This window comes from Ambystoma mexicanum, chromosome 5p (assembly GCF_040938575.1).
Source record: "Ambystoma mexicanum isolate Mex_15411 chromosome 5p, UKY_AmexF1_1, whole genome shotgun sequence".
NCBI classification, from domain to species: Eukaryota; Metazoa; Chordata; class Amphibia; order Caudata; family Ambystomatidae; genus Ambystoma; species Ambystoma mexicanum.
In genome coordinates, this window is record NC_090930.1 from 1,146,647,529 (window position 1) to 1,146,662,192 (window position 14,664).

A 14,664-nucleotide genomic window follows, 5' to 3' on the forward strand; every position below is an offset into this window, starting at 1 on the left:
CTTAATGCCCTGACCACCAGCTGCATTTCTCTCTGTTTCTGCAAAGTGATCTGTGAGTGGTCCTGTAAAAGCTGAATTTCGGTCCCGTTATAGGTGATCACACTTTGTTCCCGGGCCGTCCGCAGTATTTGTTCTTTTTGTTGGTACGATGAGCAAGCTGCCAATACATCCCATGGGCGAGCTCCGGGGGCGCTCCTTTTCGGGCCTGTGCGGTGTAGACAATCAAAGGATACTACAGGAGTCTCTTCCCCCGGCAATAAGTCAACAAATATATAGGTCACAGCTTCTTGTAACTGAGAGTCCAACACTGATTCTGGTAGGTTTCTCATCCGAATGTTAGACCGGCGGGACCGATTCTCTAAATCTTCACATTGCAGTTCGAGATTTCGTGTAACCCTGGCCAGTTCTTCCAGCGCTATGTCTGTTTGTTTGCTTCCTTGCGAGAGTTCAGTAATAGCCGTTTCATTAACTGCCACACGCTCACCAAGTGTTGCGATGTCTGTGTGAAATTCTGCGAGAGACTGCTTTATTTCCGTGGTAAATTATGTGAACTGCTGTTGGAAAGAAGCAGAAAATGTGTCCTGAAATTGTTGGAAGCTAGTCACAAAATCTTCCTTTGCCACCACCATTTCTGTTTCCTGATGTTTTATTTAGATCTTCAGACCAAACTGACCCCCAAAGTCTCTGAAGCGGATTACTTTTTGGGAGAGCGTCCTTAGAAGGCTGCCGTTGGGCTCCTTTCTTCTTTCCCCTCGGCATATGACTGAGTGAACTATGTTTCTCCAGCATGGGGTCTGGCATGGATTCACATGCTCATGAATATTCCCTGTCGTCAGGCTGGGTAAAGAAAAAATCAGTTTCAGTTTCGTTTCTGAACTGTCTTTCTCCTAATAATCAATCACTGGTCTCTGGGTCATACTGCCCCCCGCCAATGACTGCCCTCTACCTAAGCCCCTCCTCTGGCAGCCATCTTCAGATTTTTACCACACGTTCAAGTGTTGGGATTCCTCGTGCTATAGCTCTCGAGCTTTTACTGCGTTTTGCGATTTTTGCCAGTTTAATCTCATTTTTTCAGTCAATCGAGCCTCACGCTCCACCGTTTCCACTTCCGATCAACGGGTTCCCGTTTCGGAATTTTCTACGCCCCTCAAGGGCGAAGTTTTCATCGAGTTCCGCTTCTTGGAGGATTCCAGAAGATCGTTGAGGCCTACCCCGCGTGGACATGGCCCAAGACAAAGGGAGCACGACGCCGGATCCAAGCTGTTCAGGAGCTGCCCTGGATGCGGATTGCAGAATGTCTTCAAGGAGGACGAGCATTCTAGATGCCTCTATTGCCTTCACGAAGACAAAACGCACGTGGAGAAGGACTGTGCATTTTGCAAAAACATGTCAGAGCGGACCATGAAGGATCGGCATATCCGCCTCACCAACTGGCTGGAGGGGAAGAGCCCAGCAGCAGGTGAGAAGAAGAGGTCCGAGCAGTCTTCTAAGACCTTTGAGGGCGCTCCGGCGACGGGTGCCCAAAAAATGGCAAAGCACCGCGATTCCGCGGGCACCGGGAGCGCCGAACGGTCGGGCTCCTCGGCTGCCAGGCAGGGCGCACTTTCAACAACACCATCAACTACGAGCCAACGCTCTGGCTCGGGGAAGAGGAAATCGGAGAGCCCGGGTAAGCTTCAGGAGAAGGCCCGGTCGATCCCGACAGAGACAGCCGAGGGGGAGTGAGGCGGCGACCCTCCCCCCAAGGTGAAGGCCTCAAGCGTGTCCAAAGTCGTGAAGGCCTTGATTCACCCGGCTAAGGCCTCTATCGAGGGAGTCGTGGCGGCCATGGCAAAGCCTGTGGAGGCTACCCCAGTGGAGGCGACCTCGGGGCCCAGAGTTTCCCTGCCACCGCGGAGGGAATCCTCTTTTCAACCCATCAATAAGACCACCGTGAGAACCCAGGTGGAAAAAGAGTGAGGGGGGCCGGTGGCCATCACGGACACGGATACAGCCTTTGAAGAGGAGCTGACTGGAGTCGTGAAGATCCTGAACAAGAAGTTCGAGGAGGTCCAGTCCCACGGGAGGGATCCTGACGAGGCGGACGAAGAAAGCAACGGTGGTGCCGACGAGGTTCCCGTGGAGGCGGAGGATAACACTCCCCAACCATCGCGCTCATCGCAGCCGGTACCTGGGCCACAGGAGAACTCGGGAGCAATCTTGATGGCGATCCAGGCCTTGTGTACGGAGATAAGGACAAGGTTGCCCTTACCCCAACGAACGATCCAGCGGAGCCTGGACCGTCGGAAGCCCTCCAAGCAAGCCGAGGAGAATTCATCCCCCCGCCCTTCCAGCCTTTGCAGCCCTCAGAGCCTTCATCTCCTTCCTCTGATCCGAGGGATGACACAGGAACAGAGACGGCCACGATGGGGACGGATGACGACGACGGTGGTGACGACAGGATGGGCCTTCCATCACCACCTCCCCGGGCCTCCCCGCCCGACGAAATTGGCTTCTTCCACACCATGATCGCCAGGGCATCCGAGCTCTTCCAGCTCTGCCCCGAAGAACAGAAGAAGGAAGGTTTCCTCTGTCAACGGTGTGAGGCCAAGTGGAAGACGGTCCTCTCGGCCCCATTACTTGACGACATCTGGGACAAGGGGCTGTCACTCCTGAAGAACCAATCCACGACCCCTGCCAAGAGGGACCGGTACGAGAAGAAGTACTGGGTCCGGGATTCCGCCCCCCATGTGCATTAGGGCGCAGCCGACCCCGGATTCAGTCGTCTCGGCGGCGGCCAAGAAGAAAGCGGCGGGGGCGACGGCTACAATTTCGACCTCCCCGTCGGACAGCGAAGGGAAGGAACTGGACGCATGGGACGATGGGTCATCGCTGCGGCGACGGCGCCGATTAAAGCTGCCAACGCCCTCGCGATTGTGGCCCGCTACAACAGGGAGCTGTGGTTTAAGATCGCTCCTCTGCTGGACTTCCTCCCGGACGACAAGAGGGCTGAGGCCCTGGAGATCCTGCAGGAAGGTGAGGTGGCGTCGGACCACGCCATAACGGTGGCCACAGACATTGCTGACACCGGTTTCCACCAGATGGGCAACAGTGTTTGCCTTCGCCGGCATGGTTGGTTCAAGGCGACCGATTTCCCCCAGGACGTGCAAACCAGAGTTTTAGACATGCCGTTCGACGGGAACAACCTGTTTGGCAAGACAGTGGACAAGTCACTGCAGGCCATCAAGGCCGACACGGAGACGGCTCGGGCCTTGGGAGTTTTGCAGCAACGACGGCCGCCCTTTTGGCACTCAGGAGACACGCAAGGTGCCTACAAAGGATTCGGCGGCGGCTCCTCTATGTACCGCCAGGCGGCCCGCTCATCGTCGCAGGCTACAGAGGACACGGCAAGTCAGGAGGATCGTCGCCAAGGCGGCAAGACCGCTGCCAAGCAGGATTGAACCGGCCATAGCGTCGGGCCCCCACCTGAGCCAGTGTGAGGCCGGCTGGCGAAGTTAGTCAGCGTGTGGAAGTCCATCTCCACCGACTGATGGGTGCTGGATGCCATGGCCCGCGGGCACACTCTCGAGTTTCTAAGGAAGTGCCCCCGCATTGCACCCGTGGCCAGGAAGGAAAACCACGCCTCTCAACTGCTGCTGGAAGTAAGGGCGATGCTGAAGAAGGGAGCCATCGAGCTCGTCCCAAAGAGGCTCCGGAGTGTACTCACAATACTTCCACGTAAGAAAGAAGACCGGCGGCTGGCGCCCCATCCTGGACATTCGTCGTCTAAACAAGTACATCAAGTCCCAGAAGTTCCGGATGGTCACCCTCCAACACGTGCTGGGGCAGCTGGAGGAAGGCGACTTCCTATCGTCGCTGGACTTGGAGGATGCCTACTTCCACATCCCCATTCTAAAAGGACATCGAAAGTTCCTCAGATTCGTAGTCCAAGGGCGGCACTACCAGTTCAAGGCCCTTCCTTTCGGATTGAAGTCGGCGCTCAGGGTATTCACCAAATGACTAGCGCCAGTGGCGGCGCGGCTAGTCCTACAGGGGATCCACGTCTACCCCTACCTGGACGACTGGCTCATCCGAGCAAAGACAAGAGAACTCGCCGTCAGGCACACAGCGAAGACCGTCCAACTGCTCATGGATCTGGGATTTTCCATCAACTTCACGAAATCCCACTTGGTCCCGTCGCAAGTCACACTGTTCCTGGGAGCCAGGCTTGACAGTGGCGCGATTGGGCTCTCCGTCGGAGGACAGGACGAAGGCCATCCTGGGCAAGGTGCAACGGCTGTCGACCATGGACATGGCCAGGGTGAGGTCCATCAAGTCCCTTCTCGGCATGATGTCCTTGTGCATCTACCTTGTGCGCTTGTGCAGGCTGCTGATGTGTCACTGCAAGACCCAGGTTCCTCGATGCCTGTTGGATGCAAGCGGCGGGCAGCTTCGAAGACAGGATCTCGCTCAATGAGACCTTCCGCCAAGCGATCCGGTGGTGGGGCACCCGCGCGCGCTTCTGGCCACGGGTATGGACTTCCAGACCCCGGCGCATCAGGAAACGGTGACAACGGATGCCTCCCTGGAGGGATGCGGAGCGCACACCAGAGATCTCCACGCAAGAGGCCTTTGGCTCCTGGAGGAGAGGTCACTGCACATCAACGTCCTGGAGCTCCGAGCCGTGTTCTAGGCCCTCAGGTCGTTCCTCCCGTCTCTCAAGGGCAAGGTGGTGAGGATCTTCACCGACAACACCACCACGATGTTCTACATCCGGAAGCAGGGAGGCACTTGATCCCCAGCCTTATCCAAGGAGGCACAGGATCTGTGGCACTGGGCCATCGCCCAAGGGATGTTTCTGGTACCCTTCCACCTGGCAGGAATAAAGAACACCATTGCTGACTCACTCAGCAGGGAGCTGCGCTCGTGCCACGAGTGGGAACTGCGGCAGGATCAAGTGGATCTGCTATTCCAACAATGGGGCAATCCCCAGATCGAACTATTCGCGACGGCGATGAACACCAAGTGCCGGAGGTTCACCAGCAGGTTTCCCCAGCCGGGGAGCATGGGCGATGCCTTCTCATTCCCCTGGGACGGCCTGTTTCTGTATGCGTTCTAGCCGTTGCTGCTGCGACTCATCAACCAACTCAGACGGTCCCGGTGCAGGATGATCCTCGTCGCACCGGCATGGCCGAGACAGATCTGGTTCCCGGACCTTCTGGACATGTCAGCGTCCTCCCCAGTCAACTTGCCGACGGACGCGGATCTCCTCACTAGAGAAGGAGGCGCCATCCTCCACCACGACCCGGGGTCACTGAACTTGCAGGCCTGGTTCCTGCAGCACTACAGTTTGGAGGGTATGATATCCCGGCGGACTGCAAGGAGGTGCTTGCAAAGGCCAGGGCGTCCTCAACTCTCAAGTGCTATGGACACAAATGAAAGAGGTTTTCTGTCTGGTGCCGGGCACAGAAGATTAACCCTTTGCGGGTTACGGCCCCTCAAGTGCTGCCGTACTTGTTATCGCTGGCCAAGGCTATCTGGTGTCTATCTCCCGTTATACCAGAACCCTGGGGTGTTCATCCGTGTGGTCCCATCGCCTGGTGAAGGAGCTCATGAAGGGACTGTTCCGATCGTTCCCGCCGGTGAAGGCTTCGGCCCCGGCGTGGGAGCTCAACGTGGTGCTGACCAGGCTCATGGGGCCGCCATTCGAGCCTCTGCATTCGGCACCGTTGAAGTTCCTGTTGTGGAAAACAGCGTTTCTTGTGGTCATCACCTCTGCACGACGAGTGGGAGAGATCCAGGCCCTCTCCTGCAAGCCTCCATACCTGACTTTCCACGAGACGAGGATGGTGCTGAGGACGCACCCCTCCTTCATGCCCAAGGTGCCGTTGGACTTGCATCTCAACGAGCCCTTGGTGTTACATGTTTTCTTCCCGTCGCCTTCGTCGCCGGCCGAGAGGACTTTGCACTCGCTGGATGTAGCTGGAGCGCTGAAGTTCTACGTGGACCGCACAAATAGTTTTAAGAAGACATCACAGCTGTTTGTGAACTTTGGACCTGTGAACCAAGGGAAGGCCCTCTCGAAGGCTTCCATTTCCAGATGGCTCTCCGGCTTCATCATGCATTGTCACCGGTTGGCAAACCGACCGCTGCCCGGCCGTCCGAGAGCCCATTCGACCAGAGCGATCGCTGCTACCACGGCGTTCCTATCTGGTGTGCACCTGCTGGACATCTGCAGGGCTGCTACGTAGAGGTCGACGCACACCTTCACGAGATTCTACTGCGTCGACCGGGATTCCAGGGAGGAGTCCAGAGTCGGCCAGGCAGTGCTGCGCAACCTGTTCGCCTGAAGGTGGGCCTGGTGAGGAGGTAAGAGATGCTTAATGTTGAGTTGATGAAATGCTTAATGTTGAGCCTTGCCAGCTCCTGTGGTTGTGCTTGTGTGTACTGCTATGTATTCTTATATTCATGAGCATGCAAATCCATGCCAGACCCCATGCTGGAGAAGGAACAAATTACTTCACTGTAACTGTTGTTCTCCAGAATGGGTCTGGCATGGATTCACATGCAAACCCTCCCTTCTACCCCTCTGCGGCTCTTCTCTTCGTCCTACTGCCACTTTACGTGCTACCATATCTGAAGATGGCTGCCAGAGGAGGGGCTTAGGTAGAGGGCAGTCATTGGATGGGGGCGGTATGACCTAGAGACCAGTGACTGGTTATTAGGAGAAAGACAGTTCAGAAACAAAACTGAAACTGATTTTTTCTTTACCGAGGATTCCCAGCCTGACGACGGGCAATATTCATGAGCATGTGAATCCATGCCAGACCCATGCTGGAGAACAACAGTTACAGGTAAATAACATGTTCCGTCTGCCCACTCTTTAGGCCCTAATGTTAATAAAGCAGATACAACTGTGCCCCAGAGGGGTGTACTTGAGGCATCAGTACGCTGCTTCTAATGGCAAGATGTGGGGTCAATCCATTGGAAATTGTGGGACAACCCAGTCTTATTTACCCCTGCTGGGTTCATATTAGCTTGGCACCATGCCTATGCAGGAGGACTAGGGTAGCCCACCTATGTGAACTCAGCAGTCCCGACCCAAGTAATTCACTTAATGTCCCACCTGATGTAGATTGGCTGGGCTGCCACAGGCTCAGAAACCCCCAAGTTCCAGATAGTAGGTAAAAAAAAAATAGAGATTGACAGCAGGGGTCCAATAGTCTCACCGGGGGGATTTATGTTTGCAAGCGTTTTAAAGCATCCAGGCCTGCCTGTTCTGCATGAAAACTGCTTTGCAGGTACAATCAAGTGAGGTCCAACAGAGTCACCACAGGGTCAAGGCATGGTGCGAGGCCCGCTACAAAGCTGATGCAGAGTATATATATTATGCCACACAGCCCCTGCACACCGCTGTAGCCTAGCTGTCCCTATTGCACCTTTTTCCCGGCTATATGCTCTCACTTGCTTTTTCCTGTCGTGTGAAGCACCTTCTTTCCTGATGTGCAGAGGTTTCCATTTCCTAGATTGCCGACATGTTGATCGCATGCCACAGTCTGTGGCGCAGGGTGTCCCGCTGTGCGTTCGCCTACTGGGAGGCAGCGCCACTCATCAGAGCCTGTTCCCAATGGTATTCCATCCCGTTCACACACGACCATGTTCCCTCATGTCCTGGGCTCTTACAGATGACGGGAATCCTCTTCCGACGCTGCAAAGCACAGAAGGAGGGATAGAACACCAATGGGAGTCCGCTGCTACGCCCTGTCAATTTCGTGGGTCCGCCCGAAGCAGCAGGCTGTAATAGCCTAGAGAGCAACAAGATCAGCTGATCGAGTATTCCGCAGCCTTAGTAGAGCACTCTGGGCCCCAAATCTTGCATCACAGGGTCCACTTAGGCAGGTGCATGCAGGCCGCAATGTTGGCAACTGCGGAGAGTCAGGAACACGTCTTCATATTGCAGTGGCCATCTTGGAATCCCCCAAATTATACTTTTTGACTTCCTGATGACAGACGAGCACCTCTAGTTAATTTAGATATGCAGGGTGATCCCTTTAGTAATAGGGAAAGATATGATTTTGTCTTATATTTAATTAAAGAAAGGTAACTTGTCCTCAATGTGCCAGACTGCTTCTTCCAACCCATCACAGCACATATATAAGTAACCAAAAACTGTAAATAGTTAGGTAGTTACAACATATCCCCATTGCACTGCACTGTGCGGTACTGTGTGCAATGTAAAAATACATGAATTTGAAAAGGGAAACAAAGTTTCACAGTACTGATAGTCTGCAGGACTAGTCAGTTTCCCCATAACAAATTAGCAAAAGGCAGGGGAAGTGAAGCTGAAGACTTTACTTGCCTTCAATAAAGTCAGGTCAGAATGAAAAAATAAAGCAACAAAGATTGGGGGTTGTGGTAGATCAGAAGAAGTAGACAGACTAGTGTTTAGGATTCTTGGAATTATTTTATTAAAATAATAAGTGGAAAAGGCCTCACTATCCCCAATCCTTGGATTTCCCTGCCTAAACAAACTAACTGCTGTGCTCATCGTCTTTTGTGAAAGGCCAAAGTAAACAGTCGTTCCTCTTTACAAAGCTAAGCTGCTCTGTCCCTACCACCAAGACAAAAATAACAAAAGACCAGGAGAAAGACTCCGTTCTCCTGGATAGGCTTTCTAAGCCTTAATGAACCATCTTTGTATCCATTTGGTAATCTCCTGGATTCATTTATTTAGTTCTTCTACAGGAGTTTTTCAAGTCTTTGGCTTCCTGATCCGTTCTTTGTAGACTAGTTCTCCCCAGCGTTCTGGGCTTTATAAACTCATTTACAATGTCTCTTAAGTGTCTCTGAAAGTCTCTCCTTCTCTAACATTACTAGGGATACTGAATACCTCTGTATGTGGTTCTTGCTTTCTGTGGTAGTCCCTTAACTCTTTGTACAGAACACATTGGATATCATCCTCCTCTTCCTCTGAATCGCAGTCTTTCTCCTTAAGATAATTATAGCCGACCCAATAGTTATTCTTATTCTCTTGTCCAGTTCTTATATTACTGGGAAGAGTAGGCTGTGTGCTGGAGTATTTCACTCTTACTTTCAGACCTCGGTGTGCAGGCATCATGAAGCAAGACACAGAGAACAGATTCAAAGTTAAAAACAAAATGGTTTATTAAAGCCAAAGTCGTGATGGTGGAAGGCCTAATTTGCCCTATGCTAAGGTGGGATTTCCCTACCTGAATGAAACTAAGAAAAGTCTGAGTCAGAGTTCAACCTAAACGTATGCTTGTGTCCATAACCTATCTCTGCCCTCAACTATATCTAAATAATATGTAGGGATTTCAATAATCAAAGAAATGGTGCTCAACACTACGTTCTGAGATTCTTCCAGCTCTTTGCTTCCTTTTCAGCTCCCCTTCCGCATGTTCATGAAAGTTCCACAAAAGTCTCAAGATTACCTTTCTAAAGTTCAAAGTAATGCAGTCCCACACAATCTTCGGGGTAAACGTCCCCAAGTTCTAAGCAACACAATTAAAAAGAAAGGGGTCTTGAGGCTCCGTCCCCAAGACCGTATTTGTAGTTCCTCTGTTCTCAGGATACCCTTCCCTAAGACTTCAACTTAATCAACTGATATTGGATTGTCTTTCAAAGTTCAACACAACTGTAGGCCAATTTGACCCTCCTTCTGGTTTGCATCACCAGCTTGCTTACAGTGATTCTTCTTGGTATATATCACAATGTCTTTGAATTTCACAATGAAGTTCTCTCTGGTTTAGGCGCAGTTGTCAGACCACACGGTCCACCCATCACAGGTCACGCAACCAAGAGCTCTAGGCTCTTCAGTCAACAATGGATCCTCTGTATTTGCTCCTGTGTTTTAAATTCACCTTCACTTTGCTTCTCTTTGTCGGTCTCTTGGCTTTATATACAGGTTCACACTCTTCTGACTTCTCCTGGCTAGCCTCTTGGCTTTGCCATTATGTGTCACACACCTTTTGCCAGTCTATGGCCTTGCAACACTGTATCCATTCATAAGAGTTTCCCTTGAGGTGGTCTTATGTTTTCCCCACCTTTCTGTCGCACTCTCTCACACATGCACTCTTTTTCATAGGCTACTTTAAAAAGGGCACTTTCCTTTTTAGCTTTCATCAGCTATAAGCTTTGCCCATAAAGTTGCAATCAATTCAATATTCAACATGTGCAATTTCGCTTTATTTCAAGGTTTCATTCAGTTCGTTGTTCATAATTGAACTCTTCTTTGAGTTTCCATTCAGTTTGTGATTCAATATGCATACTTTAACTTAACTTCAGGTTTTCATTCAGTTCGGAATTCAATAGTTGTCATACGGCACTTGGTATTCATGCGTAACCCCTAAGAGCGGCCCTGGCTTGAGTGATGTCTCTTTCCACTCACAGGTCCTCGGTGTTGCTCCTCCAGTGGCTATGCGGCTTCTGTACTGCTTCACTGCTGGTCTCTGCGAGCCCCGCTCGCACTCCTGATGCTTCTGGCTTTCATTCTGCTTCAGAGGTGAGCGGGCTGGTCTCTGCAAGCCCCACTCGCTTTACACTGGCAGCTTCACTCTCCTCCACAGACGCAGACAGCGTCCTCTCTCACTTCTTCTTTGCTCGCAGCTCCAGCTGCTTTCTCTGGGTCACAGAGGATCCCACACCTGTGGCAGCCTAACGGCTCGGTTTTCCTTGGCTCCACAGGTTGCCTGGGACGTCGGCTGGCATCCTGGCTTCCTCTCAGGTCCCACCATGGCTTCCTCCTCACAATACGGTTCCCCTGCTGGTCTCTCCCACACAGGACTCACTGCTTTCTGCTGTTCCACTGGTCTCCCTTTATACATTTGCAACCACTTAACAGGTTGCAGGTCTAGATTTCCATTTGGGCTTGCCTGACCATATTTAAGTGGACATCCCTGACTTTCAAAGCACTCTGCAGGCATCTTCTTCGTCCGAGTACCAGAGTAGTGAAATTAAGTTCTTGTGTTCATTACTCTTAATTGCCTCTTCCTCGTCCCAGTACTGTCAGAGGTCAAATGTGGGGAAATGAGGGGAGAGGTTTTACAGTAGCCTATAAAGCCCGGGGGAGGGTTAGGTTGGTCGTCGATAGGAAAAGGGCATACCATATATCACTTGTGGGCACCCCAGTCCCCAAGGACCCTCGATCCAGGTGATCTTCCTTCGCTTCTCCTCCCCCAGGGTCGGGATCCAAAAATGGTGGCCTTTCCTTGGCCACCTGAGAAGAGGATCCAAGGGAGTAAGAGTGAGAATACCCTCAGGTTTCTCACATCCGGGGCAAGTAAGCTGAGTCTCGGTGTATTCCTCACGCTTCTTAGTTTTGGTCGACTCACTGGGATGAGTCGGCGTCGCCGGGCCTGCTCGCAGTATGTGCACTTTCCTTGCAGTCAGGATAGCTTGGGTTCTCGCTCCGACTCCTATTTCTTCCCGGGGGCTCTGCAGCACCAGTGCTCCAATGGTCTCAGCCTGGTTGCCAGACTGGACATTCCACCTCTCCTGGGTCAAACCACCATCCTCGCCTGGCTTTCTCCACAGGGGTGTTCTTCCCCTGCTCTCTTCTGCCTGCGGCTTCCTCTGTGTTTCTTGCCCACAGCACTTTGTGGTTTTCTCCCGACAGAAGATCTCCTGGTCTTTCCCAGCACCACCGACTCGGCTGATTTGAAACTCCTGAGTTTCACATCTCATGGCCAGTAGTCCGTCACCCCTTTTTATGATAGGTTGGTGGGTCCTCCCCAGGGGAGGATTATAGTCCAATTTCTCTTTTTAGGTGCACACTCTTCATTATTTGTTCATTCTTCTTCATCACAGTAGTGTTGGTTACTGAGTAATTGTTATTACTCGCTCAGCATTCTTCACAGTATTTTTACCATCTTGTTTCTCAGTTTGGATGTTTGGTCTTATATCACAATAACAAACAGTGGTTTGGTTTGATGGATGTCTCTGAAGTTCTGATGTTCTGGTTGTCTGAGAAGAAAGGGCTCTAGGGAGTTCCTTCATGGAACGGGAGTCCTTGTCCCCCCGAGGATAGTCTCTCCCTGTGAGGTCGCACATACCGCCACCCTAGGGGATTGGGGGGATTATTGCGTAACGGACTTGCCTCACTAGCCTCACAAGGAAATGCTCCTCCCTGGGGAGATGTAACTGAATCCCACAGTTCTTCACAGGAACTATGGAGGGAAAGTTGCAAAAAGAGAAATCATTCCTAACATCTACAAAGGTAAAACAATGTTTAAGTAAGGGAGAGGCAAAATAAGGGATTAATGTGCAAAATCTGTGAGCTGAAACCGTTCTTTATATGACACAATGTAATATTACAAAAAGGAGACAGTTCTGTGCTTTAACTGGACATTTACAGATGACAGGCATGGGCTGGGACCCGGCAACAAGCTGCAACGTATTGTTTTCTTTGTATAAGGGATTGTTGAAGCCCATTTATCATTTTTATTCTTTTAAAGTTATTCGATTCAGCCTTAACCCATACCATTTGTAGGTTTTAATGTCGATTAATTAGATTGAATTAATTAGATGGGCACATCTACATTTCCACAACCAATTTACAGACACTGCTCAAACCAATGCATGCGAACACCATGTGCTCATAAGGCTCCCATTTGGAAAGAAATTCCTCTGTGCCAGCAGTATGCAACCACCAGCCCTCAACATGTTTTGGTCTGCAACTCCCATCAGCCTAGCTCACATTAGACATTGTTGAGGGATCATGGGAGTTGTGTGCAGTATCCTGCTCACCATTGCTCTATGCCCTTAACAGAGACTGCCTAGAAATTGACCGGCACAGTACACAGGTATTTTGAAACTGCATTCATCACAATGCTATCTTGGATTTTCCCTCTCCCCAATAACCTCAATCAGCCCCCTCTCTTTCAGATCCTTCAAATTCCCTGGAGACCATGGAAATGGCAGAGGCACACAGTATAAATCTCATTAACATAACATGTTTTGTTTTTAGGCTGTAGAGGCATTATCTGTGATGATTAGCATTTCACAGGCTTAGAGGTCAGATAATAAATTGGATGAAAGTTGTTTAGCATCATTGTCTTTGGTGACGATTTCAGACACAGCAGCTAAAGGGATAACAGTGTTGGAGTGTAAGAATCGAGCGTTCAGTTGCTTAAAAACTAGAGTGCATGACAAAAGTAAAGGGTTCATGCATGGCAGCTAGATTGTCTTAATGTTCATAAAGAATATTGTGCCATTTTGGTTCTATTTCGGAGTGAAAAGCACTGCACTGCATGGAAATGCTAATTTAAATTTCATGTTTTTGCTAGGTTTTGCCCTTTATCTATCGCGCCATTGGCTCAAAGCATCTTCCAAACAAAAACCTCAGCTTCGTCCATTTGGATTCTCACCCAGACCTTCTTATCCCAGTAAATATGCCGGCAGACACTGTGTTTGACAAAGAAACATTGTTCAGGTGAGCTTTTTTTATCACTGAAATCTTTTGGTGAATTATACATTTCCCGTGCATGCTCCTATTTTCTTTGTTTTGAGTAATCAACAAGGAGTTCTCATTGCATATTAAACTTCAAATACATTTGCCATGTCAATCAGAAATCCGCTAAGTTGATTATTGTTTGATTTGGTACTTATTCAGCACCATATGCTGATTTCTGATAGCCTCAGGGCACTCAAACATCCAAAAAGACATACTTGACCCAAGAACACAAATATTAAATGTAATAGATTTCTTTCAGGACAGTCAATAAGTGTGTTAGCACTTTATGATATGAAGTACCTTAAAGACTGAGGCCCTGATTACAGGTTCGGCAGAAAAAATTGCAGTAATTACTGAAATCGCTGAGCAGCCTGGCGGAATTTCCACCGAATCATGAGTAGACAGGCTCATGCACCAACCATCAGCAGAAGCAGTAATTCCATCAGCCGAAAAAAAAGCACACAAATGTTAAATCAGCCAGTTTTCAGCAGCGTTACCATTACTGCCGTAAATTGGCAACATTACTGCCGATTGGGAAGCTGTCCTGATGCGATCAAGAAGTTCAGTGACGGCCATCTTTAAAAACTCAATCCACTCAAAATCACCATGAAGGCTGTGCCATCAAACCCTTGAACACAGAAAAAACAAATTTGGGGGGGGGTAAAGGCAAGGGCAAGGTGCCGGAAATGAGGCTACGCAAGCCAAAATGTACTGAGAAGGAGCTTGGTGTGGTTGCGCAGCAGGTGGTGGCCCATATAGAAGGGCAATGAGTCACACAGCTGGAAGACATTTCAGCAGCAGAAGAACACCATTTGGGCCAGAATCTGGGACAAGACGGTGACCGTAGGAAACGTCCCACGTGACAATGAGGACAAATGAGCAAGAGGTGGATCAACCTCAAAGCGCTGGTCCGCACACTCGTCTCAAACCACTGTAGGGAGACAACAGCCACTGATGGAGGAACCGTTGCCCCGCTGCAACTCACACTGGGAGCATACGGTGAGCAGCATCCTCCACATGGCAGGGCCTGGAGGGCGTAGGAACTTCAGAGGTCAGAGCCAGCAGCCTGGTGAGTACATGAGTGAATCATGGGCCCACTGCACAACATCACCAATAGTGTCAACATACACATACTTGCAGTCAACCAGAAGCTATTTACCCAGCCAAAGCACAAACAATCAATGTGACCCCGTAGGACTGTACATCAGGAGGCA

General features: G+C 50.5%; 1 protein-coding gene across 1 annotated transcript in view; it reads left to right on the forward strand.

Annotated features, from left to right (window-relative positions):
- Positions 1–14,664, forward strand: part of C5PH5orf22 (chromosome 5p C5orf22 homolog) — a 746,374-nt gene that overhangs the window by 287,142 nt on the left and 444,568 nt on the right. The window contains exon 3 of the mRNA XM_069613612.1: positions 13,284–13,429. Within this exon, the coding sequence (XP_069469713.1) occupies positions 13,284–13,429 (146 nt within the window). The remainder of the gene's footprint in view (positions 1–13,283; positions 13,430–14,664) is intronic.